Here is a 27,661-nt window from a genome sequence, read left to right as displayed (position 1 = left end):
CATGGTGATAGTCAGGAAAACATGCAGTCTCTTATCAAAATAAATATAGAATCCAAATGAGGGGCTGGAATTGTAGCTCAGTGGTAGAGCACTTGCCTAGCATGTGTGAGGCACTGAGTTCAATTCTCAGCACCACATATAAATAAATGAATAAAATAAGGGTCTACCAACATCTAAAAAATACTAAAAAATAAAAAAGAATCCAAATATAGGATTCAAGTATAGCATTTATGTTCTCAGTTATTTGAATAAATAATATATAGCATATACTCAAAATCATAGTTTTCAATTAAATCTTTTTTTAAAGTTTTTTTTTAATCTTTATTTATTTCTTATGTGGTGCTGAGGATTGAACCCAGTGCTTCACACATGCTAGGCAAGCGCTTTACTACTGAGCTACAATCATAGCCCCTTCAATTAGATCTTATGCCAAAACCTCAGCATGGGGGTGCTGGGGTTATGACTCAGTGGTAGACCTCAAGGCTGGCATGTGTGAGGCACTGGGTTTGATCCTCATAAAAATAAATAAAATAAAGGTATTGTGCCAGGCGATGCGGCACATGCCTGTAATCCTAGCAGCTCAGGCGGCTGAGGCAGGAGGATAGTGAGTTCAAAGCCAGCCTCAGGAAAAGGGTGGTGCTAAGCAACTCAGTGAGTCTAAATAAAATACAAAATAGGGGTGGGGACATGGCTCAGTGGTTGTCGAGTGCCCCTGTGTTCAATCCCCATTACCCACTCGCCCCCTAAAAAAAAAACAAAAACTTAACATGGGGTTGGGGAGGTAACTTGGTGATAGTGATAGAGTACATGCCTGGCATGCATGAAAGTCCTGAATGGGGCTTGAGGCATTACCAAAAAAAAAAAAAAAAAAATCCATATAGAAATACATAATAGGAGGCTGGGGTTGTGGCTCAGTGGCAGAGCACTTGCCTAGCGTGTGTGAGACACTGGGTTTAATTCTCAGTACCACATATAAATAAAAGTTCATTGACAACTAAAAAAATATCTAAAAAATATATATATAATGTACTATGTGAAGACTCAAAACATTTTTCTTAAATTGACTTGCTTATACATTTCCATCAACCAATTAATTTAGTGCTCTTGGAGTCTTCCTACCCATGTAGAATAAAGTCATTTCTGGTTAGACTTTGTTATCTTAAAGTTTTAATTGAAAGCTCACAAATAATATTTGATGTTCATAGGAATTCTTTTGTGATCAGAGTTGAAAAGTTTAACACAATACTTGATGAAGTCTTTAAAAGTTTATTTTGAATTAGAAAAATAAAGGTTATATTAAAGCAATTTTATTAGCTTGTTAGCAGTTTGGGAGGTTGGGTTAAAACTAGTTCCATATCTCACTGTTGCTATCAGATAAATTAAAAATTTAAACATTAAAAAGGGACAAATGCTGGGCACAGTGCATATGCCTGTGATACTAGTATCTCAGGAAGCTGAGGCAAGAGGATCAAGCTCGAGGCCTAGCCTCAGTAACTGAGACCCTATCTCAAATTTTTAAAGGAGTCCTGGGGATGTGACTCAGTAGTGGAGTGCCCCAGGGTTCAATCCCCAGACTACCAAAAAATTTAAAAATAATATTTTTTGCCTTGCACATCTAATCTCAACAACCTGGGAGGCTGAGGCAGAAGGTTCACAAGTGTAAGGCCTCAGCAGTTTAGTGAGACTCTAAGCAATTTGGCAAAATTCTTTCAAAATAAACAATAAAAATGACTGGAGATATAGGTCTGTGGTAAATTTCCCCTAAGTTCAGTCCCCAGTATCGTGGGGGTGGTGAGGAATGATACCAAATTAAAATACATATTTTTAAATATCCGTTTTTTTATGCAAAAAAGTTTTGGTTTTTCTGAAGTTTCATATTTAGCATACTGATAACACCCACTGTTAATGAAGTAACTAGGGGAATATTTGGTTGGTAGCAATAGAAGTTGGTACACATTTTGGGAGCTTTATATGCAGTAATATATAAAGAAACTCAAATGTATTGTAAAATGGGAAATAAGAAAAATCCAAAGGTATTTTTGAATACATTGAAAAATACCTGAAGATCGCAAACAGTTATTGCTTTTCTCTGGGTAGAATTGGGGGAGTCAACATTTATGTTGATCCAATGTTAAAAATTTATAATTGAAATCTTAATTTTATAAACTGGAAAAAAAGTAACATTTTAAAAGATAAGTTCACAATTTCTTTTTACAGGAGATTACATGCTCGATGCAAAGCCAAAAGAAATTTCAGAAATTCAACGTTTAAATTATGAACAGGTAATAAACATTTTTATTATATTAAAATATATAATTTTTATATATACATTATTTTCTTTAGCAGTGAAGTGCAGTCTTTTCTACGAAGGACTAGAGTGTAAAAATTTTAGATTTTGCAGTCCACATATGGTCAGTATCTGTTGCATATTCTTTTTCTTTTTTCCCAACCCTTTAAATATGTAAGAACCCTTGGTATGCAGATTTGGCCCATAGGCCATACTTTTAAGATTCCTATTTTCTGTGAATACATATACTATATAGGATGATATGTCAATACCATTCTGTAATCTGTGGGGAATAATAATCTGGTAATTTTTTTGAAAATTTAACTTTCACATGAATTTGTCATTGATTGATCTTTCCTTGGTTTAATTTATATTTTTCAATTAAATTATGTTTTCCTTTTTTTGTTCTTTCCTTTTTCTTTTTTTATTGCTAAGAATCAAACCTAGGGCCTCCCAAGCATTCTAGGCAAGGACTCTACCACTTAACTACATCCCCACCTCTGAAGTTATGTTTAGAACAAAGTTGAACAAGTGGTGTTTCTGGTATGTCATTAGGACACATTTTGCTGTTTTGTAATTTCAATATGTCCACATATCTTGGTATGTTCCTTAGAGATACTGTTCTATAATATAGGCAGTAGGTTCAAAATCATTAGAGCTGGGAGAAAGCAAGCAGTACTTTGTTTTCTTCAGTATTCCTCTTTACTTGGAAAGAGAAGGAGGAAAAAAAATGCTTTGTTTAGTGGAAGGACGTATCATCCAGGGAAGAAATAAGTATCACTGGAACCTTCTTACTCACTTTAAAAGCAACTTTTAAAGCATGCTTTCATTAGTATCAAATTCACAAAAAAGAAAACAAAATCTGTTTCAGTATTGCAAAATTTCTTGGATTTTAATGTTCAGATAATCTTGTCCTAATAGAATTGAAAAGTCAACATTTTGAATTTCATTGTTATCCAAGATAGGAAATCTATAACTAAAACCAAATTTGTATGCTAAGTAATTTAAATTTTATTAGGAAAGGGCTGTGGGATTAGCTCACTGAAGCCCTAAATTCAGTAGTCAACACTGCCCCCACCAAAATACTTTTTGGAATAATTTGTAGTTTAAAGCAATGATTTCCAAACATTTTTAGGAATAGAAACCTGTTTTCAAATGAAATCTTTTTTTTGTTTTTTTTGTACAGGGGTTGAATCCAGGGGTGCTTTACCACTGAGCTATACCCCCAACCCTTTTTATTTTATTCTTAAAATTTTTTTTAAAGGTTTCTTTTTAAAAAATTAGTTATTTATCTTTTTATGTGGTCCTGAGGAATTGAACCAAGTGCCTCACACATGCTAGGCAAGTGCTCTACCACTGAAGCACAACCCCAACCCCTTTTTACTTTTTAATTTTGAGACAGGGTCCTCTAATTGCTTAGAGCCTCACTAAATTGCTGAAGCTGGCCTTAAATTTGCTATCCTCCTACCTCAACCTCCCAAGTTGCTGTGATTATAGGTGTGCAACTCAAATGAAATATATAAGTTTCTAATATATAAAACCAGTAAATGATACTTCATAAGTATAAAATTATGAAGTTTAATTTGAATCATTGGTTTATCAAATTTTATTTCTTATTGAAATCAGACTTTTCAATTAATGACAAATTTAAATTAGAAATTATGAGTGATGATTGCAGTTTCCTATTAACCTCTGAATTCATTTTACTTCTGTTTCACATTCCTGAGAAAAGCTTGATTGACAAATGTTTGCAAATGATGTCAGCATTTTGTTTGTTTCAAGTCCATCTTGCAGTCTCAGGATACACTTCCATTATGACGATTTAGACTCTCGAAGAGTGGTTGAAAGTTTTGTCTCACAATTGAGAGAAACAATATCTAACAACTGCTTGCATTTCATAAAAATATCAGGCAAAAGGTACTCTTCACTTAAAATAAGCCCTATGAGTTTTTATGAGGTTATTACTACACTAGTTTTGAGAATGGTATGTACCAAGGTGATACGGCTGAGTCTAAATTAGTGTTTAATGTTCCACAGACATGAGGTAATAGTGTTCTTTTTTGTAATTTTATATGAGCAGATATGGTCAAACCTAAATTTTAGAAAACCAATGCAGAGCTGCCATCATCCTAAGTTTTAACCTTTTACCAGATGATGTTAATAAAGAACATGTTTTTCCAGTTTAACTTAACACTAAATACCCTCATAGTATAAGAAAACATGATTGGCAAGTTAAATAACTGCAAATATATTTTATATTGAAATTTAAAATATTTCATCATTTTCAAAGTACCATTGGAAAGAGTTATAAGAAACAGTTAAACCGCTGTCTTAAAGGATTCAATAGTAATCCTTTCTTGTGATGTAAGCAATCATCCCTCAAATTTATATTTTATAATATTCATTATCATTGTGGAATTAAGAACCAGGTGACAAAAGATTAACCCCTTTTAATCCTTTGTTTATAAATTTATTTTTATCAGTTTTATAAATCTCTATGGAGCTAAACTATCAATATTATCAAATACTATTCAGTTATTTTAATACTAAATCCATAATAAATGTAGCAAGTATATGAAGATATAAGTATGAGCTCAGGAACCATGAGAAATTACACTGTCCCCCACCTAGGCATGGTAGTGCCTGCCTTTAAGTTCAACTACCCAGAAGCAGGTAGTTGAGGCAGGATCAAAAGTTTGAGAACAGCCTGGGAAATTTAAGAAGACCTTGTCTCAAAAATAAAAAATAAAAAGGGGCAGGGATGTAGCTCAGTGGTAGAGCACCTCTGGATTCAATCCCTAGTGCCACAAGGAAAAAAAGAAAAATAAGAGAAAAAAGGAAAAGGAAAGAAATTATAATGCCCCTAAAGGAAGGTGGCTATTTAGCAGCCAAGGATTTAACAAAAATAGAAGAAAAATTTGATGGTAGAATTATAAACCTTAGATTGCTCAATATTGTTCACATTTTTTCAGATTCATCATAGTTGTGGCTTTAGAAAATTTTTTACAACATTTAAAGGAAAAAATGTGATGTGAGCTGAATGTTTTTAAGATTTAACTTTTGAGAAGATTGAGAAAATATATTGTTTTAGGGTAATATATTTATTATGAAGACAAAGGTCAAAGACTGTTTAATAGTGTTATCCACTGTACAACAGTGTTATACTATTTATAAATGTGTCATCATGCATTTAAAACATTTTAATACTTTTGTTTGCTGTCTGTACAGTTTCTGAAATGGGATTTACAAGTTATTTGGCAAAACAGAACTTTTAATTTTATGACCTAAATTTGTCTTCTTTAAATTTCAAAGATGCTCCCTAATTTTTTGGGATTTCATTGTTGTTATTGTTGTTGTTTGGTACCAGGGATTGAACCTAGGGGTGCTTAATCACTGAGCTACATTTCCAGCACTTTTTATTTTTTATTTTGAGACAGGGTCTCATTAAGTTTCTTAGAGCCTTACTAAGTTGCTGAGGCTGGCTTTGAACTCATGACTCAGCCTCCCCAGTTGCTGGGATTAGAGGTGTGGGCCACTGCACCCAGCCCTAGTTTTAATATAAGAGGATTTATTTCATATTTACTCTTTCTACTATAAGCTCCTCCTAGTAGTCATATTTTATATCTACTTAGATTTTGCTTTTATATCTTCTAGCATAGTGTCTGATAAGCTATAGAGATTCTGTAAAAGTTTATTAAATTTTATGTATTTTTTATTTTTTCTATCAAATATGTCTACTATATAGATGTTCATATTTACTATGTTAAAATGTTTAGAAAAATACTTTTAAAAATTGTCTTCATTGCTGACTTATTGTGATCACATTTACTGAGAACTGTAGACAGAATGACTCCTTAATTTGGGTAAGTCTCTGTGATCCACTTTCTGCCTAGCTCTCAGACTTCATCTCCACAACTTTTCACTTCATTTATTTTAGTCTAGCATTGCTGGACTCCTAGCTGTTCTATGGATGATGTAATAAACTCATTTCTGCATCAGAATTTGTGCACTACTATCCACTTTGTCTGGAATGGTCTTTTCCCCAGGGCTTTCCAAGACTTTTTGCTTTGGTCTCTATTTAGCTGTCATTTTTGAAGAAGTCTTCCTGTTTTCCTTTTCTTTTTTAATTTGAACTGTTTTAGAGTCAAGGCATTCACTTCAAATTTGAGTGTAGAAAGAGTAGGGAATTTCCATATGCCTCCTGTACCTCTTCACACCACATGCGCAGCGTCCCCCACTATCAACATCCCACATCAGAGTGATACATTTGTCATATGGTTAATGTGCCCTTATCACCCAAAGTTCATAGCATACATTTGTGTTTACTTTTGGCACTGTACATTCTATGGATTTTGAGAAATATATGAAACATGTATTCACCATTATAATATACAGAATAATTTCATTGTCCTGAAAATCTTCTGTGCTTTACCTGTTCTGTGTTTATCTGTTTCTCTCCCTAATCCCTGACAACCACTGATCTTTACTCTCTCTGGAGACTTGCCATTTCCAGAATGTCATTTGGAATCATACCATTTGTAGTATTTGCCAATTGACTTCTTTCCCTTAGTAAAAGAATTTAAGTTTCTTCCATGACTTTTCATGACTTGGTAGCTTATTAAAAACAAAATTTCATAAATTCATATTATGAAATTTAGCCTTTTAATCATTTTTAATTATACTGTTTAATAGTGTCAGTTATACTCACAGCATTGTGTAACAGATCTCTAGAACTTTTTCATCTTATGAAAGTGAAATTCTATACCCATTGAACAATAACTCTCCATTTCTCATCCCCTTAAGTCCCTAGAAACCACCATTCTATTTTATGTTTTCATGATTTTTGACTACTCTAGATACCCCATTTAAATGGAGTCAAAGGTATTTGTACTTTTGTTACTGGTTTATTTCATTCTGCATAATGTACTCAAGGTTCATCTGTTGTAACATTTGACAGAATTTCTGTCTTTTTTAATGCTGAATATTTTTTTATCCATTCATCTGACAATGGGCATTAGGCCACTTACACTTCCCCCTTTTTTTATTTTTATTTGTTTTGGTACTGGGCATTGAATCCAGGAGCGCTTAACCACCAAGCCACATCCCCAGCCCTTTTAATATTTTATTTAGAGGCAGTGTCTCACTAAGCCGCTTAGGACATTGCTAAGTTGCTGAGACTGTCTTTGAACTTGCTGTCTTCCTGCATCAGCCCTCTGAGCCATGGGGATTACAGGTGTGCACCTTCGTTCCCAGCTCTATTTCTTAACTATTGTGAATAATGTTGTAATGAACGTGGGTCTGCAAATATTTTTTTTTGTGTGTGTGTGCGTGTGTGTGTGTGATACTAGGAATGGAACCCAGGACCTTCTGTGTACTACTTAAGTACTCTGCCACTGAGCTATTTTATTTTTGAGACAGGGTCTCACTTAGTAGCCCAGTCTAACCCTGAATTTTCAATCTTCCTGCCTCAGTCTTTCAAGTAACTGGAATTACAGGTGTGTACCACCACACCTGGATGACTGTAGAAACTGGTTGGTTTATTGTTGTTGTTTTCCTAGTAATGGAGCTAGAACCCAGGGGTGATCTACCACTGAGTACATCCCCAACCCTTCTTATTTTTTATTTTGAGACAGAGTTTTGCTAAGTTGCTGAGGCTATCCTTGAATGTTTGAGCCTCCTGCCTCAGCCCCCTGAGTCACTGGGCTTACATAGAAAGTTTTTACTTTAAACTTTCACATCTAAAATAGGTCCTTCACCCCTGCCACTCTGTATAACCTCAGACTACTGAATTTTTCTTAGTAATACTTGACATTATATTGTAAATTTACATGTTTAGAATGTTAGTTAATATTTATCTATTCTTCTATTCTTCTATTTATCCAGATTGGCCCCAAACTCCTGTGCTCAAGCAGTTCTCCTGCCTCAGCCTTCCAAATAGCTGGGACTACAAGGGTATGCTGATTTTGTGACTTTTGTTTTGGTTTTTCTGAACTATACCTTTCCCCTTTTTATTTTCAGAATATGAGTGATGCTATGGCAATTTTGCACAAACTTCAGACAGGCCTGGATGTAAATGTAAGATTCACTGGTGTTCGAGTGTTTGAATATACACCGGAATGCATAGTGTTTGATCTTCTTGATATTCCTTTGTATCATGGGTGGTTAGTGGACCCTCAGGTAAGTAGAAGAATTTAAATTATATAAACATAAATGCAGAAATTTATTAATTTCACAAATTAATTTATATTTTCTGGTGCTTATGTTTTTGTGCTTTGATCTGGAATTAACCAAATCTTGAAGATAAGGGCACAGTCTCTCAGACTACCAAATACCAAAGTTGGCCCAGATTCTGACCCCACCTGCAAGGAGTTAAGAGTCCAACTACAAAGTTAGACAAAGAGTCCACACAGGATTATCCTTACTCCTCATACCTACCACAAATTCAGAGGTTTCCCCAGAGTGCCCTCAGGTTTAATTCTTTTCTAGAAAGATTTCCAGAGTCCACTGAAACCTATTAAACTCACTGTTATAGGGAAAAGATAATAGGTTAGCCAAGAAAAGAGCTACATAGGGCAAAAACTAGGAAGATTCCAAATACAAAGCCTCTGTTGTCCTCAGGACATGTTATCTTTTGAAATTGACATACGTCAGTATACATGGAATGTTGCCAATCCTGGCCTTCAGTGTTAGACTTTTCTATTGAGATTTTATGGCATAGATATGATTGATTCATTGCCCATATGGTTGAATTTAGTCTCCAGTTCTTCCTTTCTAGTAGGCTGAACTGACACCATGTTGTTCATGGGGGCCTCATGAGTCATTTCATTAATATAAACTATAGGTGTGGTCCAAGGGACCCACCCCAAATTACAAAGATTCTCCTATTACTAAGGAAATTCCAAGGGTTTAGAGTTTGTCTCCAGGAGCCTGTATAAAGACCAAAACTCGGGCTGGGGATATAGCTCAGTTGGTAGAGTGCTTGCCTTGCAAGCACTAAGGCCCTGGGTTCAAATCCCCAGCACTGCAAAAAAAAAAAGACCAAAACTCTCTTTGAGCAAGGCCACATTCTTTACTGTACAGCTTTGAAAAGAGATTTTTTTAATCACCCCAACATTTATTTTAAAACTTCTCTCATATTCCCATCACTCTGTTCATTTCCAAATATATAGTGACCCTTGAAATTTACTAGATTAGCATTCACTAGATTAGCATTCTAGATTTTGCCTCCGTGGCAAGTACATCAGGACCCTGACATGATGTAGATGACACATCTGAGGATAATTGACAAAAGTTTAAGGAAGAGAATATTTATTTACAAAGTTATGGTCAAAGTTGGGGAAACAAGTGAGGGATAATGAAGCATTGTAGAGTTAACAACAGTCAAAAAATTATTGCTACTCTTAACTCTGAAGAGATAAGGAAAGGGTGTAGTTAGTTGAACCCAGCAAGACCAATTGCTGAACCCATAGGCCTGGAGCTGTGGCCATTAGTAGAGGAATGCAGTTACTACCAAGCTATGGCCCAGCAGGGGAAGGCTGAAGGTAATATCTACTCTGACTCTCTCTGATTTCCTCCAGTATCTGTCCTTGACCAAATTTATGTGATAACTGGAGAGTAAGAATTCCAGTTGGCTTTAGTCCATAGAGACTGACCTCTTGGCCTGAGGATGTAACTCACAGTAGAGCACTTACTAGCATATGTGAAGCCCTAGGTGCAATCCCCAGTACCGCAAAAAAAAAAAAGAAAAAAAAAAAAAAAGAAATAATTTCTTTATCATATTATATAACTAAATTTTCCTGTAGGCAGTCTTCTCTATTCATTCCTTTAATCTGTCTTCTGTCTACTCCTATACTATTTCACTATTATTATAACTTATTTACATATTTCTAAAATATAAGGTAAAAATGTCAAAATATTATTTACTTGTGAACTTTAAAGGAAAAAAAGGAGTCATCATCACATGAGACAGGGGTCTCACTGAGCTGCTTGAGTGTCCTGCTAAGTTGCTAAGGCTGGCCTTGAATTTGCAATCTTCTTGCCTCAGCCTCTCAAGTCACTGGGATTACAGGTGTGCACCACCTTGCCCCACTACCTTTTTATTACTACTATTATTAAACATTTAATTTTGAAATAATTGTGTATCCACATGCAGTTGTAAGAAATAATGCAGAGCAATTCATTGAACATTTACCCAGTTTCCCCAAGGGTAACATCTTGCAGATGTCTACTTTGCAATTTAACTCTAGTAAAATATCAAAACCAGGAAAATGACATTAACAAAGTGAAATATAGAACATTTTCCACCACCATAACTTGCCTATTGCCATTTTATAGCCACACCTATTTTTCTCCCACCTTCATCTTCTTCATTCCTGGCAACCACTAATCTGTTCTCCACTTCTATAACTTTGTTATTTCAAGAATAGTATACAAATAAAATAATATGGTATGTACTCTTTTATGATTGTCTTTTTTTCTTTTTTCTTTTCTTTTGTCTTATCTCTAGAGTGTCATCCAGGTTGTGGCATATACTAATATTTTGTTCCTTTTTATTACTGAATATTCCATGTTGTGGTTCAGCCACTTCAACCTGTCAAACTATTTACCTGTTTTCCTTTTCCTGGTATTAAGAATAAGGCTGCTATAAACATTTGTGTGCAAGTTTTTGTTTTAATTTCTCTGGATTAAACGCCCAGAAGCGCAATTACTGGGTCATATGGTAATGATTTGTGTGTGTGTGTGTGTGTGTGTGTGTGTGTGTGTGTGTGTGAGAGAGAGAGAGAGAATCTGCCAAACTGTTTATCAGAATGCCTGTCCCAAAAGTTTACATTCCCACTAATAACATCTCAGTGATCTACTTCCTCTGCATCTGTGTCAGCATTTGGCATTGTCACTATTTTTAATTTCAGACATTCTGTTATGTAATGATGTTTCACTACTTTTCAGTTGCCTGTCTTTAATCACTAATGATATTAAGCGTCTTTTCTTGTGTGCTTGTTTGCCATTTAGATCTCTTCAATAAAATATCTCTTCATTTATTTTTCCCATTTTCTAATTAGATTGATTCTTTTCAGTTGAGCTTTGAGATTTCTTTTTGTATTCCAGACACTAATTCTTTGTCAGATGTGTGTTTAACAAACTCCCAGCCTAAAGCTTGTTCTTCCATAATCTCAGGAAGGTCTTTACAGAGCATAATTTTTTAAATTTCAGTGAAGTTCAGTGTATTTATGTTCCTCTTTATGTCATGCTTTGGTGTTAAGTGAGAAACTGCCTAACTTGAGGTCCTAAATATTCTCTCTCATATGCTTTTTATTCTAAATGTTCTATAGTTTTGTGTTTTACACTTAAGTCCATGATCCATTTTGAGTTGATTTTGTATGAGATATAAGACTTTGGTTTATTTTTTTTTACCTCTGGATGTCTACTTGATCTAGCACCATTTGGTGTTCACCTACCACCTCAAACAATTTAGAACACCTTTTTTTCAGTGGGTGTACTAGAGATGAACTCAGGGGCACTCAACCACTGACCCACATCCCCAGCCCTATTTTGTATTTTATTTAGAGACAGGGTCTCACTGAGTTGCTTAGCACTCTGACTTTGCTGAAGCTGGCTTGGAACTTGGGATCCTCCTGTCTAAGCCTCTCCAGGATTATAGGTGTGCACCACCACACCTGGCTAGAACACTTTTATCACCCCCAAAAGAAGCCTTTTTCTGTTAGTAATCATTCTCCATTCCCCTCAATCTTCCCATTATATTTTCTGTCTAAAGATTTGGCTATTTCAAATATTTCATATAAATTAAAATATATGACATTTAGTCTTTTGACTTCTTTCAATGTGACTGCACCTTTTTACACATTCACTAGCGGGTATGTGAGGGTTCTGTTTCCTACATCCTCATGAACACTTATCTCTCTTTTATTGTAGCCATCCTAGCAGGTGTAGAATCGTATCTCATTGTGGTTTTATTTATATTTCTCTTATATCCAATATAATGGTGCACATTTTTTCATGTGCTTCTTAGCCATTTGTACATCTTCTTTGGAGAAATATGTTTAGATCCTTTGCCTATTTTTAATTGTGCTATTAGTCTTTTTTGTTATTAAGTTACAAGAGTTCTTAATATATTTTCACTACAACTCCTTATCAGATATATATTTGGAAATATATTCTGCCATTCTGTGGGCTGTCTTTTCATTTTCTTCATGGTATCCTTGGAAATACAAAAGGTTTTATTTTCATGAAGTTCAATTTATCAAGTTATTTCTTTTGTCTTATACTTTTGGTATCCTAACATGGTTTTGCCTAACCGAAAATCACAAAGGTTTACTCCTGAATTTTATTCTGAGAGATTTATAGTTTTATTGCTTACATTTAGGAATATGATCCATTTTGAATTAATTTTCATGTGTATCTTTAAAAAAATTTTTTTGTAGTTGTAGATAGACGAAATGCCTCTATTTATTTATTTTTTTTATGTGGTGCTAAGGATTGAACCCAGTGCCTCACACGTGCTAGAGAAGTGCTCTGCCACTGACCTAGAGCCCCAACCCCAATTCTTATATATATCTTGAGGAAAGGGACCAACTTTATTCTTTTGCATGTGTTTATCTAATTGCTCTAGTACAACCACTTGTTGAAAAGATTATTCTTTCTCTGTTGAATTGTCTTGGCACTCAGAATAATCTTTGCAAAATAATCTCTTCCCCTGTATGTCCTTAGAAACCTCTAGTGTAACTAAAATAAGTTATAAAACTCTTTTTTTAAATTTTTTTTATTATTTGATGGATCTTTATTTTATTCATTTATTGTTATATGTGGTGCTGAGAATTGAACCCAGTGCCTCACACATGCAAGGTAAGTGCTCTACCACTGAGCCACAACCTAAGCCCATAAAACTCTTTCTTTTTTAATTTATTTTTATTGTAAACAAATGGAATACAAGTTGTTTGTTTGAACATGAAGTAAAGGCATACCATTTGTGTAATCATACATTTACATAGGGTAATCTTGTTTGATTCATTCTGTTATTTTTTCCTTCCCCCACCCCTCCCACCTCTCTTTTCCCTCTATACAGTCCCACCTTCCTCCATTCTTGCCCCCCTCCCAAACCCCATTATATGTCATCATCTGCTTATCAGCGAGATCATTCGTCCTTTGGTTTTTTGAGATTGGCTTATCTCACTTACCATGATATTTTCCAATTTCATCCATTTGCCTGTAAGTGCCATAATTTTATTATTCTTTATAGCTGAGTAATATTCCATTGTATATATATACCACAGTTTCTTTATCAATTCATCAATTGAAGGACATCTAGGTTGGTTCCACAATCTGGCTATTGTGAATTGAGCAGCTATGAACATTGATGTGGCTGTATCTCTGTAGTTTGCTGATTTTAAGTCCTTTGGGTATAGGCCAAGGAGTGGGATGGCTGGGTCAAATGGTGGTTCCATTCCAAGCTTTCTAAGGAATCTCCATACTGCTTTCCAGAGTGGCTGCACTAATTTGCAACCCCACCAGCAATGTATGAGTGTACCTTTTTCCCCACATCCTCGCCAACACCTATTGTTGCTTGTATTCTTGATAATCACCATTCTAATTGGGGTGAGATGAAATCTTAGTGTAGTTTTGATTTGCATTTCTCTTATTACTAGAGATGTTGAACATTTTTTCATATATCTGTTGATTGCTTGTAGATCTTCTTCTGTGAAGTGTCTGTTCATTTCCTTAGCTCATTTGTTGATTGGACTATTTGTATTCTTGGTGTAGAGTTTTTTGAGTTCTTCATATATTCTGGAAATTAGTGCTCTATGAGAAGTATGAGTGGCAAAGATATTCTCCCACTCTGTAGGCTCTCTTTTCACATTGCTGAAGTTTCCTTTACTGAGAGAAAGCTATTTAGTTTGAATCTATCCCAGTTATTGATTCTTGCCTTTATTTCTTGTGCTATGGGAGTCCTGTTAAGGAAGTTTGATCCTAAGCCGACATGTTGAAGATTTGGACCTACTTTTTCTTCTATAAGATGAAGGGTCTCTGGTCTGATTCCGAGGTCCTTGATCCATTTTGTGCAGGGTGAGAGATAGGGTTTTAGTTTCATTCTGCTGCATATGGATTTCCAGTTTTCTCAGCACCATTTGTCGAAGAGGCTATCTTTTCTCCATTGCATATTTTTGGCACCTTTGTTTAGTATGAGAAAATTGTATTTATTTGAGTTTGTGTCCGTGTCCTCTGTTCTGTACCATTGATCCACCTGTCTATTTTGGTGCCAATACCATGCCGTTTTTGTGACTATTGGTTTGTAGTATAGTTGAAGTTCTGTTATTGCTATACCCCCTGTTTCATTCTTCCTGCTAAGGATTGCTTTAGCTATTCTGGGTTTCTTATTCTTGCAGATGAATTTCATGATTGCTTGCTCTATTTCAGTAAGGTACATCATTGGGATTTTAATTGGAATTGCATTGAATCTATATAGCACTTTTGGTAGTATGGCCATTTTGACAATATTAATTCTGCCTATCCAAGAACATGGGAGATCTTTCCATCTTCTAAGGTCTTCCTCAATTGCTTTCTTCAATATTTTGTAGTTTTCATTGTAGAGATCTTTTACCTCTTTGGTTAGATTGATTTCCAAGTATTTTATTTTTTTTGAGGCTATTGCAAATGGAGTTGTTTTCCTCATTTCCCTTTCAGATGTTTCATTGCTTGCATATAAAAATGCTTTAGATTTATGTGTGTGGATTTTATAGCCTGCTATTTTGCTGCATTCATTTATGAGGTCTAGAAGTTTTCTGGAGGAGTTTTTTGGATCCTCTAAATATAGAATTCATGTCATCAGAAGATAGTGACAGCTTAAGTTCCTCTTTTCCTATTCATATCCCTTTAATTTCTTTAGTCTGTCTGATTGCTTTGGCTAGAGTTTTGAGGACAATGTTGAACAGAAGTGTTGAAAGAGGACATCCCTGTCTTGTTCCCATTTTTAAAGGGAATGCTTTCAGTTTTTCTCCATTAAGAATGATGTTGGCCATGGGCTTAGCATAAATAGCCTTTACAATGTTCAGGTATGTTCCTACTATCCCTATTTTTTCTAGTGTTTTCAGCATGAAGGGATGTTGTATTTTGTCGAACGCTTTTTCTGCGTCAGTTGAAATAACCATATGATTCTTATCCTTAAGTCTATTGACATGATGGATTACATTTATTGATTTATGGATGTTAAACCATCCTTTCATTCCAGGAATGAACCTCACTTGAATGTGGTGCACAATTTTCTTAATATGTTTTTGGATACCGTTTGCCAATATTTTGTTAAGGAACTTGCATCTATATTCATCAAGGGTATTGGTCTAAAATTTTCTTTCCTTGATGTGTCTTTGCCTGGTTTGGATATGAGGGTGATATTAGCTTCATAGAATGAGTTTGGTAGGGTGCAATCCTTTTCTATTTCCTGGAATACTTTGAGAAGTATTGGAATGAGTTCTTTGAAGGTCTTGTAGAACTCGACTGAGAATCTGTCTGGTCCTGGGCTTTTCTTGGATGGTAGGTTTTTAATGGCTTCTTCTATTTCATTGCTTGATATTGATCTGTTTAAATTGTGTATGTCCTCCTGGTTCAGTTTGGGAGGAGCATATGTCTCTAGAAATTTGTCAATGTCTTCAGCAGTTTCTATTTTGTTGGAATACAGATTTTCAAAGTAGCTTCTCATTATGTTCTGTATCTCAGTGGTGTCTGTCGTGATATTTCCTTTTTCATCAGGCATTTTAGTAATTTGAGTTTTCTCTCTCCTTCTCTTTGTTAGTGTGGCTACGGGTTTGTCTATTTTGTTTACTTTCTCAAAGAACCAACTTTTTGTTTTGTCAGTTTTTTTTGAATTGTTTCTTTTGCTTCAATTTCATTGATTTCAGCTCTGATTTTAATTATTTCCTGTCTTCTACTACTTTTGGTGTTTTTCTGTTGTTCTTTTTCTAGGGCTTTGAGCTGTAATGTTAGGTCATTTAGTTGTTGACTTTTCATTCTTTTCTGGAATGCGCTCCATGCAATGAATTTTCCTTTTAGTACCGCTTTCATGGTGTCCCAGAGATTTCGATATGTTATATCATCATTCTCATTGACCTCTAAGAATTTTTTATCTCCTCCCTGATGTTTTCTGTTATCCATGTTTCATTCAGTAGCATATTATTTAGTCTCCAGGTGTTAGAGTAATTTCTGTTTTTTATTTTGTCATTGATTTCTACTCTCAGTCCATTATGATCTGATAGAACACAAGGCAGTATCTCTATTTTTTTGCATTTCCTAGGGCTGCTTTGTGGCATAACATATGGTCTATTTTCGAGAAGGTTCCATGTGCTGCTGAGAAGAAAGTGAACCCGCTTGTTGATGAATAGAATATTCTGTATGTGTCTATTAAATCTAGGTTATTGATTGTGTTATTGAGTTCTATGGTTTCTTTGTTTGGTTTTTGTTTGGAAGATCTATCTAGTGGTGACAGCAGTGTGTTAAAGTCATCCAGAATTATTGTGTTGTGATCTATTTGATTCCTGAAATTGAGAAGGATTTGTTTGATGTCCAGGGATGCACCATTGTTTGGGGCATAAATATTTACTATCATTTTGTCTTCCTGATTTATGGTTCCCTTAAGCAGTATGAAATGTCCTTCTTTATCCCTTCTGACTAACTTTGGCTTGAAGTCCACTTTATCTGATATAAGGATGGAAACTCCCGCTTTTTTTACTGAATCCATGTGCGTGGTAGGTTTTTTTCCCATCCTTTCACCTTTAGGCTGTGGATGTCTTTCTATGAGATGAGTCTCTTGCAGGCAGCATATTGTTGTGTCTTTCTTTTTAATCCAATCTGCCAGTCTATGTCTTTTGATTGATGAGTTTAGGCTATTAACATTCAGGATTATTATTGAGATATGATTTGTATTCCCAGTCATTTGGGCTTATTTTTGGTTTTTAACTTGGCTTGGTTTCTCCTTTGAGTGTTTTTTCTCTAAGGTAGTTCCTCCCTTTGCTGACCTACATTGTTGTTTTTCATTTCCTCCTCATGGAATATTTTGTTGAGAACATTCTGTAGCACAGGCTTTCTATTTGTAAATTCTTTTAACTTTTGTTTATCATGGAAGGATTTTATTTCATCTTCAAATCTGAAGGTTAGTTTTGCTGGATATAGGATTCTTGGTTGGCACCCATATTCTTTCAGAGCTTGAAATATGTTGTTCCAGGCCCTTCTAGCTTTTAGAGTCTGGGTTGAGAAGTCTGCTACTATCCGTATTGGTTTTGCCCTATATGTAATCTGATGCTTTTCTCTCGCGGCCTTCAAAATCCTATCTTTATTTTGAATGTTAGGCATTTTCATTATAATGTGCCTTGGTGTGGATCTTTTGTGATTTTCTGCCTTTGGTGTTCTGTAAGCCTCTTGTATTTGATTTTCCATTTCATTCTTCAGGTTTGGGAAATTTTCTGATATTATTTCATTGAATAGGTTGTTCATTCCTTTGGTTTGTATCTCTGTGCCTTCCTCAATCCCAATAATTCTTAAATTTGGTCTTTTCATGATGTCCCATAGTTCTTGGAGATTCTGTTCATGATTTCTTACCATCTTCTCTGTTTGGGCAACTTTATTTTCAAGATTAAATATTTTGTCTTCATTGTCTGAGGTTCTGTCTTCCAAGTGGTCTAGTTTTTTGATGATGCTTTCTATTGAGTTTTTTGTTGTTTGTTTTTTGTTTTTTGTTTTCTTCATTTCAAGGATCTCCATTTGATTTTTCTTTGAGAATCTCTATCTCTTTGTTGAAATGATCTTTTGCTTCCTGCAGTTGCTCTTTCAACTGCTTATTGGTATTATCATTTATTGCCTGCATTTGCTCTCTTATCTCATCCTTTGCTTCTCGAATCATCTTAATCATGTATAATCTGAAGTCCTTTTCTGACATTTCTTCTAACATACTGTCATTGGATTCTATTAATATAGAATCTAGATTTGTTTGGATCATTTTCTTCCCTTGTTTTTTCATGTTGTTCATGTATCTTCCCCTCTAGCAGTGCAGATCTGGGGTATTGCAGATTTCCCCCTATAGGCTTATAATGGCCCTATGGTTTCCAAAACCTTTTCTTTAAGGGGAGATCAATATTAGCAGTGCCCAATTCAGACACTATGCAATCCTAGACCAAATAACCCCTATGAGGACAATAACAATATTGTCATAATAAACAGAATGAGTTCAAATATTATCTTCAGTATAACAAACAGATTTGCAATAAGGTCTGCAGTTTCTAATGGAGGACAAAGGGGATGCAGAGGGATGTAGAATGTAGCTGTTATTGGGATAAGAAAAGAATATACAAAAGTTCTAGATAATAGAAAGGGTAAGAGTGTAATCAAAAGAAATTGGATGTGAAAAGGGAGAAAGAGACTCTGAGGGAACAGGTAAACAAAAGGAAAAGAGAGCAAAAAAGTAAAGAAATAAAAACTTAAAATTGTTCAATAAGGAGAAAAAAGAAAATTTACACTATAATAGTCATATAGTATTCAAACCTCACAGTCTTCAGTAGCCTGATGCATGAGAGGTAACTGACAATGAACTTCAAGTCTCCAGCAGGCATCTCAGGATGGGATTTGTCCCACCTAAAGATCGGTGCTACGGCTTCCAGGATTATCCAAGATGACTGCTCTGGCTTCCAAATGTGTTGGCAAATGGGGAGCTGCAGCTCGTGGTGTGGACGTGTTCGGCTAGAGGTCCTGGAGGTGGGGTGCGGTTGGTCAGGCAGGGGTCCTGGAGGTCGTGTGTGTTTGGTGTGGTTGCGGAATCCTGGAGGCCGGGTGCAATCAGTTGGTCTGGGGTCCCAGTGATAAGGCACAGTCTGTTGGACTGGGGGTTCCTGGCGGCAGGGAGCAGTCAGTTGATGTGAGGGCCCTGGAGGCAGGGAGTGATCGGTCGGGCTGAGGGATCCTGGAGACGGGGCTCAGTCAGTCCAACCAGGGATCCTACGGGGCCTGGCTGTTGTCTCAAAATGGCGGCAGCCACGAGTAATCAAACCTGCAGGTACTGTAACAGTGAACTTCCAGGCAACAACAAGCAGCCGGTGCTCCACAGGCAGTCGGCGATCAGTTTGCTGACTGTTGTTGGATGATCGGCATGTGAACCCCGTGCAGTGGGTCATCAATGGATAGGTGTAATGCAGGTGATGGACAGGCAAGAGGCAGGCAGATGGCAGATGATAGGCACCTCACAGTGAGCAATCTGCACTCAAAAAAGGCGTCGATATGCTGGCAGACTGCAGGTGATCACTGTAGACAAACAGGGTAAATAGCAGGGGATCAATAAGCAGCAAAAAACTGCCTCACCAAGAAACAGATATCCTCTGCTTGAAATGAGTTATGGAACGACCAGGAACGCAGCTTCCCTCTAGTCCGCCATCTTGGATCTCCCCCATAAAACTCTTAATTAGGATTTTTATCATGGGTTGCATGATCTAGATTCTTCCTGTGTATCCATCACCTCCTGTACTTCTCATACCTTCTTATTCATTCTAAGCAACATTATCTACTTTTCTTTCTCTCTCTCTCTTTCTCTTTTATTGTTATCGCTGTCATACTGAGAATTGAACCCCGGGGCATTCTACCACTGAGCTGTAATTGCAGCCCTTATTTTTATTTTTTGAGACAGAGTCTTGCTAAGGTGCCTAGGCTGACCTTGAACTTGTGATTCTCCTTCCTCAATCTCCCAAGTAACTGGAATTATAGCTGTCCATCGAGCATCATTAGCTCCTTTCTGCTCTTCAGACATGTCAAGCTCATTCTTGTCTCGAAGTTTTTGTGTTGACTGATTGCCCACTGTGGAATACTGGTCTCCTCCCTAACACATTATTTTCTCAGATCTTCACATTTCTGATTCTTCATTTAGTTCTTCGGTCAAATACTATCTTATTAAAGAGACCTTCCTGACCGCTTGTTAAAATTCATTACCCTCCCTATCCCCCATTCATTGTCTTTCGCATAACCCTTTTTTATTTTCTTTACCATTTATTATTAATTAGAATTATTATTCCATTACCTGAGTAACTGTCATCTCTCACTATAATGTATGTTTTTTAAAGGCTGGGCTCTTTATCTCAGTATTTAGAACAGTACCTAGCACATCGTAGGTTCTCTCTTTCTTCTTTTCTTTTTGCAGTACTGAGAATTGAACCCAGGGGCTCTCTACCACTGAGCTACATTCCTAGCCCTTTTTATTTTTTTATTTTAATAGGACAGTCTTACTGAGTTGCCTAGGTTGGCCTCAAACTTGGAATCCTCTTGCTTCAGCTTCCCTAGTAGGAGGGATTATAGATGTGCACCACCACTCCTAGCTACGTAGTAGGTTCTCAGTAAATATTAACTGTTGGAGTGCAGCATGCACTCATTAACTGTAGATCATAATAGAGATCATAATAGTAAGAACATGGCATGCGTTTTCCATGCCTGTCCATTCATAAAAGCAACTGGTATTCTGGGCAATTGAAGGATGGCTTACTCTAAGTAGGGCCTCTGTGTCCTTACTGGTACTCTGCCTCTGAAAAGATCACTGAAAAGTCTTAACATACTCAACCATGTATGCAAACCAAAGTGGGTCAAGATATATCCTGGCAGATGCAATGGCCAGGTAGTTTTGATTCTTTAGGTGAAAGAGGCGATAGCCTGAGGAAATTAAGCCTGAGTTCCTAAAAAGTGAACTCAGATCATCTCTTTGACTTTATAAGTAGCTATATGTCATCTAGTAAACAGGTGAGTCCATATGCTTAAAGAAAAAGTTCTAATGTGGAAAAACAATTATCAGGTTTACTGATTTAGACAGCAGTTTTCAAACTCTCAGAATAGCCTCATGTCTGCTTTGTATCTATTTTGCTTACTTTCTTTGTGCCAGAAGAATTCTGCTGCTAGAAGAAAAGAACAAGGCAAAAGTTTGAAATTCATAGGTCTGTACCAAATACATTTCAGAGCTGTTCTCAGTAGCCCAGTTCTGTTTTGTAAATAACTATCTTGCAAATAAATCCCCACATTTGTTGTTGGATGGTGGGCACCAAAATTTAGTCATTGCAAAGGTATTTCCTTCCCAATTATCAGTTGATAACTAATTCCTTAATAGCAACCCTGGAGGCCAGATGACAATAGAATGATACATTCAGTGTGCTGAAAGAAGAGAAATACTAACCTATAATTCTGTTCTCAGTAAAAGTATTACTTTTTACTGAGGCAAAATCATCTTTCAGATTAACTAAATTAAGATCATTTGCTGCCAGTAGACTTTAAATTTTAATTTTTTGCCATGCTGGAGATTATGCTCCCAGACCTTATGCACAATAAGCAAACATTCCACCACTGAGCTACATCCCTAGCCATAGGCCATTAGTAAGTATTTTGGTCAGAAGGAAAATGATCCCTGATTGAAAGAAAAGTTGAATGGAGAGAATATAATATGATAAGTACATATATAAATCTAAATGTACAAATAATAACTGTGGTGTGTGTGTGTGTGTGTGTGTGTGTGTGTGTGTTGGGGATTGAACCCAGGGGTGCTTTACCACGGAACTATATCACCAATCTTTTTTGATTTGATTTTATTTTTTGAGATAGTCTTACTAAATTGCTGAGGCTGGGCTGGGGCTGTAGCTCAGTGGCAGAACACTTGCCTAGCATGTGTGAGGCACTGGTTTTGATCTTCAGCACCACATAAAAATAAATAAAATAAAGGTATTGTGTCCATTTGCAACTAAAAATTTTTTTAAAAATTCTGAGGTTGTCCTCAAACTTGCAATAATACTCCTGCCTTAACCTCCCAAATTGCTGGGATTTCAGGAGTGGACTTGAAAGATGTTACTTAAGTAACATCTTTTGGATTTAAAAATTCATGCTAGAATTTGCAAAAATAATAACAAATTTGAAGAAGGATTAAATGGAATTAAAGTATTTCAAAGGCCTAGAATGAATTATTAAAGAAGAAAATAATTAAAATTTTTGTTTTTGTTTTTGTTTTTGTTTTTTGAGATAGGATCACACTATGTTGCCCAGTCTGATCTCGAATTCAGCTTCCCAAGCAACTGAAATATGGGTACATGCTACTGTGCCTGGCCTAAATTTGATTTTTGATTTTGATATGGTAGGAGTAGATATTTTATAGTTTCTGTAGCATCCAGTATGGTAGCCATTTATATCTAGTTAAATTTAATTTAAAAATTTAGTTTCTGAGTTGTACTAACTACATTTTAGTTTCTCAGTAGACTCGTGAGCCAGAGATATAACTCAATGGTAGAGCATTTGCCTAACATGAGCAAGACACTTCAGTACCACAAGAAAAATAATCAATAGCCATATGTGACCAATAGATATTCTATTGGGTAACATAGATTTGGAAAATTTCCATCATTGTAGAAAGTACTATTGGATAGTGCATTCTAGAGTAACCATGAAAACCATAGAAAACATGTGGGTAACTTTTAGATTAGTAGAAAAGAGGAATTAGTCTAAAAAGAAGGAAAAAAGGAGAGATAAAGTAATATTGAACTGATGGGACAGAGAGAATGGTATATTTAACCAATTTAAATATATGAATAATTATTCATAGCAAAGAAATGGAAATAACCTAAGTATCCATCTACTGATGGTGGGTAAAGAAAATGTAGTGCACATATATAATAGCATGCTACTCAGACATAAAAAAGAATGAAACCCTGTCTTTTGGGACAAAATGGGTAAAAATAAGTTAAATAAATCAAGCAGAGAAAGATAAGTACCATATAATCTCACATGTGGAATTTTAAAAAGTTGATCTCATAGAATTTAAGAGTGTAATGGGGGTTACCAGAGACTTGGGACAGTAAGGGAGGATATGTACTAAGTTACAGTTAGTTAGAAGCAAAAAAATGTGTGATGTTGCACAGTGTAGATAACAATAATGTACTTTACATTTCAAAAATCTAGAATAGATTTTGAAAGTTTCCAAAAATAAATGATAGTTTGAGGAGATACATCTGTTTAACCTACTTTAAATGTTATGCATATATGAAACATTACATGGTACCCCATTAATAATGTACTTTTATGTTTCTATGTATCAGTTAATAAAATTACTACTACTACTACTACTACTACTATTATTATTATTATTATTATTAATGATACTGGGAATTATACCCAGGGTACCCACTGAGCTATATCCTCAGCCCTTTTTATTTATTTATTTATTTTTATTTTGAGACAGGGTCTCACCGAGTCACACAGACTAGCCTCAAACTTGTGATATTCCTGCCTCATCCGTCTGAGTAGCTGGGATTATAGGTATGCACCACTACACCTGGCAATAAAATTATTCTAGAAGAAAAAATATGAATAATTATAGTAAGTGTAAATAGGAGTAAATACTCTAATTTTAAAAAGTATTCTGCACAACTACACTGAGATTTCATCTCATACCAGTCAGAATGGCAGTCATCAAGAATTCAAATAAAAATAAATGTTTTTACACTGTTGGTGGGATTGTAAATTAGTACAATCACTGTGGGAATCAGTATAGAGGTTCCTTAAAGACTAGGCATGGAACTACCATATGACCCAGCTATTGTAGCAGCACAATTCACAATCGCCAAACTATGGAATCAGCCTAGGTATCCATCAACATTTGAATGGATAAAGAAAATGTGGCATATATACACAATGGAGTCTTATACAGCCATAAAGAAAAATAAAATAAATGTTATTTGCAGAAATATGCATGAAACTAGAGACCATCGTGTTAAGCAAAATGAGTCAAACTCAGAAGGTCAAGGGTCATGTGTTTTCATATGCCGAATCTAGAAAGCAAAAGGAAAAGAAAGGTGGGGGTGGATATCTTAAAGATCAAAGGGAAATCAGTAGAGGAAAGAGGGACCAAGGGGTGGGAGGGGGGGAGAGAGAGGAAAGTGCTAGGAGTGATATTGGCCAAATTATATTGTTATATCGTGTGCATGTCTGATACGTGACAACAAATTACTCATTATATAACTATAATACACCTATAAAAATGTGGGGGAAAATCACTGAAATAAAAAAAGGGGGAAAAAAAGAGTATTCTGGGTTCTGGGCTGGAGGTGTAGCTCAGTGGTAAAGCACTTGCCTAGCATCCTCAGTGCCACAAAAAAGGAAGGAAGGAAAGAAAGAAAATTATTCTGAGGCTAGATTAAAGTAGATTTTTTTTTTTTTGCTGTTTACAAGATTTATATAAACAATATGATTATATAGAAAGATTACAAGGAGAAAGAGATGCTATATAATTACTAGTCAAAAGAAAGTTGGTGTACCTATATTAATATTGGAAAGAATAGACAAATCAAAAAGCATTACTAATGATAGAATTTTAATTTACCAGCAAGCTAAAATCACTTTAAATTTTTATGCTCTAGAAGATACCTGGAAAGTCGATCTGCCACAACAAATAGAGATTTTTTTTATAATGAAAGGCAAAATTAGTGTGCATCTGATAATAAGTGCATAAACAAAATTTGACAGATTGTCATAGTGAAAGATTTTAATTACCTATCTATAATTAATAGAAACAGAAAAGAAAATCTAATGAATTTACATTCTTTAACAATCCTATTTTTTATTTTTGAACAATTTCAGATTTATAGGAAAGTTGGAAAGATATTAGAATTCCTTAATGTTACTATCTTATGACCATGGTATGTGTAAATTTTGTATTGGTACATTATTATTAACTAAATTATAATCTTCATTCAGATTTTACTTATTTTTCCACTAATTTTTTTTGTCAGTGTTGTCCCAGAATCCAGGTTATCACATTGCATATAATCATCCTATCTTCCTAATCTTCTCTAGTGGATGACATTTTCTTTCTCTGACCCCAGTGCAATTTTTCTTGGGTCAAGAAAATCATAATGTAACTTAGAATATATTTTCAAATAGTAACTAAATCCATATCAAAACTTGTGAGATATAACTAGAACAATTTTTAGAGACATTTTTCAACCTTAAGTTTTTATATTAAAGGAAAAGACTGAAAATATGTGAGCTGTATATGTCCATCTTAATAAAGATCAGAAAGTATTAAAATAGGAAGTAAATATAAAGAAGATGAGCAAAGCTAAAATTCTTTGAAAAGAATTAAATGATAATCAGAAAATGAAAAATTTAAAACATTTTTTTATATAGCATAGGTTCCTAGGAATAAATGTGACAAAAAGATACACAAGACATCTATGGGAATAATTTTTTTAAGTTTTATTTATTTACTTTTAAGAGACAGGACCTTACTGTGTTGCCCAGACTGACCCTGAACTCCTGGGCTCAAGCCATCCTTCCTCCTCAGGCCCCAAGTAGCTGGGCTACAGGCACAGGCTCTCACACCTGGCTTTGGGAAAAAAATTTTATATTTGAAAGAAATTAGAGACCCATAAAAAAATGTAGAGATATGGTATTCTTAAATTTCAAGACTGGAATTATAAGGATTCCAGTTCTTCCAAAAGTAGATTATAGTTTTTAATACATCAAACAACATGCCAGCAAATTTGGGGTGGGGGGTAGGGGCAGGAAGTTGTGGAATGTGACAAGTTTTTTTCATAACTTACTTGGAAGTACAAAGAGCTAGTAATTAACATCAAGATATTCTTGAAGTAGAACAAGTTGGGAGGACATGCTTTTCCAGATATGAAATATCTAATACTTATAATTAAGAATTAGACCAGTGATAGAATAGAGTCACCCCACCCCCCAAAAAACATGCATATGTAGACAGAAAAAGGGCGTTGTAGAGCAATAGGAAAAAGCAATTCTTTCAATAAAAGGTGCCAAGACAATTTGATAGCCATAGTGGAAAAATGAAATTGTTTTCCCCAATTCACACAGCAACATTCTGTTCCACGTGCATTAAACTGTAAAAAATAAAATCGTAAATGTTTGAGACTTAACAATAGGGAAGAATTTCTAAACCATACAAATCCATTTACTATAGAGAGAAGCATTAGTAAACATGACTACCTTAAAATTGAGAATTTGTGTTCATCTAAAATCATCTAAAAAGGATGTGAAAGCAAGCCACAGAGTATGCAATTACAACTTATAGAAGATTAATATCTAGAAGCTATAAAGAACTCCCAGAATAATTTTTTAAAAGATAGACAACTCAATAAAAAAGTTAAAATTACTTAAACAAACATTTCACAAAAATGGATATCCAAATGGCCAGTGAACTTACAAATTTGTCATGAAGGTAATACAAACTAAAATCAAAAATGAGATACCACTATACCCTTGTCAACCTGGCCAACATGTGAAAGTCTAACAATATTGAATGTTAGAGAAGATGTTCAGCATAGTGAATTCTCAGTTCCTGCTAATAAGAATGGAAATTAGTTATCTATTTTAGGAAACAGTTTGAAAGGCAGGTACCCTGGAAAAACTCAGTGTGTGAAACAGGATAAATGTACAAGAATGTTCATAGAAGTATTGTTTGCCATAGCCCCAAACTGGAAACAATTCAAATAACCCCCAAAGATGAAATAATTGTGGTATATTCATACTTTGGAATATTGTACTATAATGAAAATGAACAAACAGCAGTTATATATATTATACACAACTACCTAGCAAATTGTATAAGTTTATTTGGTCTATTGTTTGTTTTTTACTCTAGAATGTAAGCTTTATGAAAACACTTAGACTGTTGTGTTCACTGCTATGTCCACAGCTTCTCTAACAGCACCTATTACATAGTGGTACGTAATAGGCACTCAAATAAATTAATGAAATATGAACGTAGATATTCTGCCTATGGAAATTTGAAATTTTGTATTATTTGTTGCTAATCTGTTTTAAATATATTTGGTGTTTTTATTTATCTTATTCTAGTTAGGTTTTTGTGATTTTTTTTTTTTTTTTTTTTTTTTTGTACTGGGGATTAAACCCAGGGGCTCTTAACCACTGAGCCACTCTAGGCATATTTTTATATATTTCTTAGAATTAAAATTTTCAGATTCTTTGAGAAGACTTAAGAAAAGTACTACACATAATAAAACTCTGAAGAAAAATAATGGCCTTCTAAAGAGATTGTGCCCTCAATTTTTTAATTAAGCATCTAAGTTCTCATGTTAAAGGAATAAAAAAATAGAAGTCATAGATTTGTTTTTGTGTGTGCTTTATGAAGAATAACCCAAGGATATTCTCTCAAAGAAAAGATCTTATTTGGTTCTCCATCAATAGACTAACAAGTATTTTAAGCTAATGTGAAATGTTTAAGATATATATACAAACCATTTTCCACAATTTACTGCTTTGGATTTTTCTTTTTCTTTTACGTTACTTTCCTCTTGTTTTATTTTATTGTAGTGTGTAGTACTGGGG

The 27,661-nt window shown here is 35.0% G+C and overlaps 1 protein-coding gene across 2 annotated transcripts in view; it reads left to right on the top strand.

The window, feature by feature from the left end:
- The window catches only part of Mindy2 (MINDY lysine 48 deubiquitinase 2), an 88,549-nt gene that overhangs the window by 33,526 nt on the left and 27,362 nt on the right, over positions 1 to 27,661 (top strand). For both annotated transcript variants that reach the window (XM_047538724.1, XM_047538723.1), the window contains exons 3-4: positions 2,218 to 2,282; positions 8,306 to 8,464. In XM_047538724.1, the coding sequence (XP_047394680.1) occupies positions 2,218 to 2,282; positions 8,306 to 8,464 (224 nt within the window). The remainder of the gene's footprint in view (positions 1 to 2,217; positions 2,283 to 8,305; positions 8,465 to 27,661) is intronic.

The sequence above is a fragment of the Sciurus carolinensis genome, chromosome 2, assembly GCF_902686445.1.
Source record: "Sciurus carolinensis chromosome 2, mSciCar1.2, whole genome shotgun sequence".
NCBI lineage: Eukaryota > Metazoa > Chordata > Mammalia > Rodentia > Sciuridae > Sciurus > Sciurus carolinensis.
This window is presented reverse-complemented; position numbering and strand designations above follow the sequence as displayed.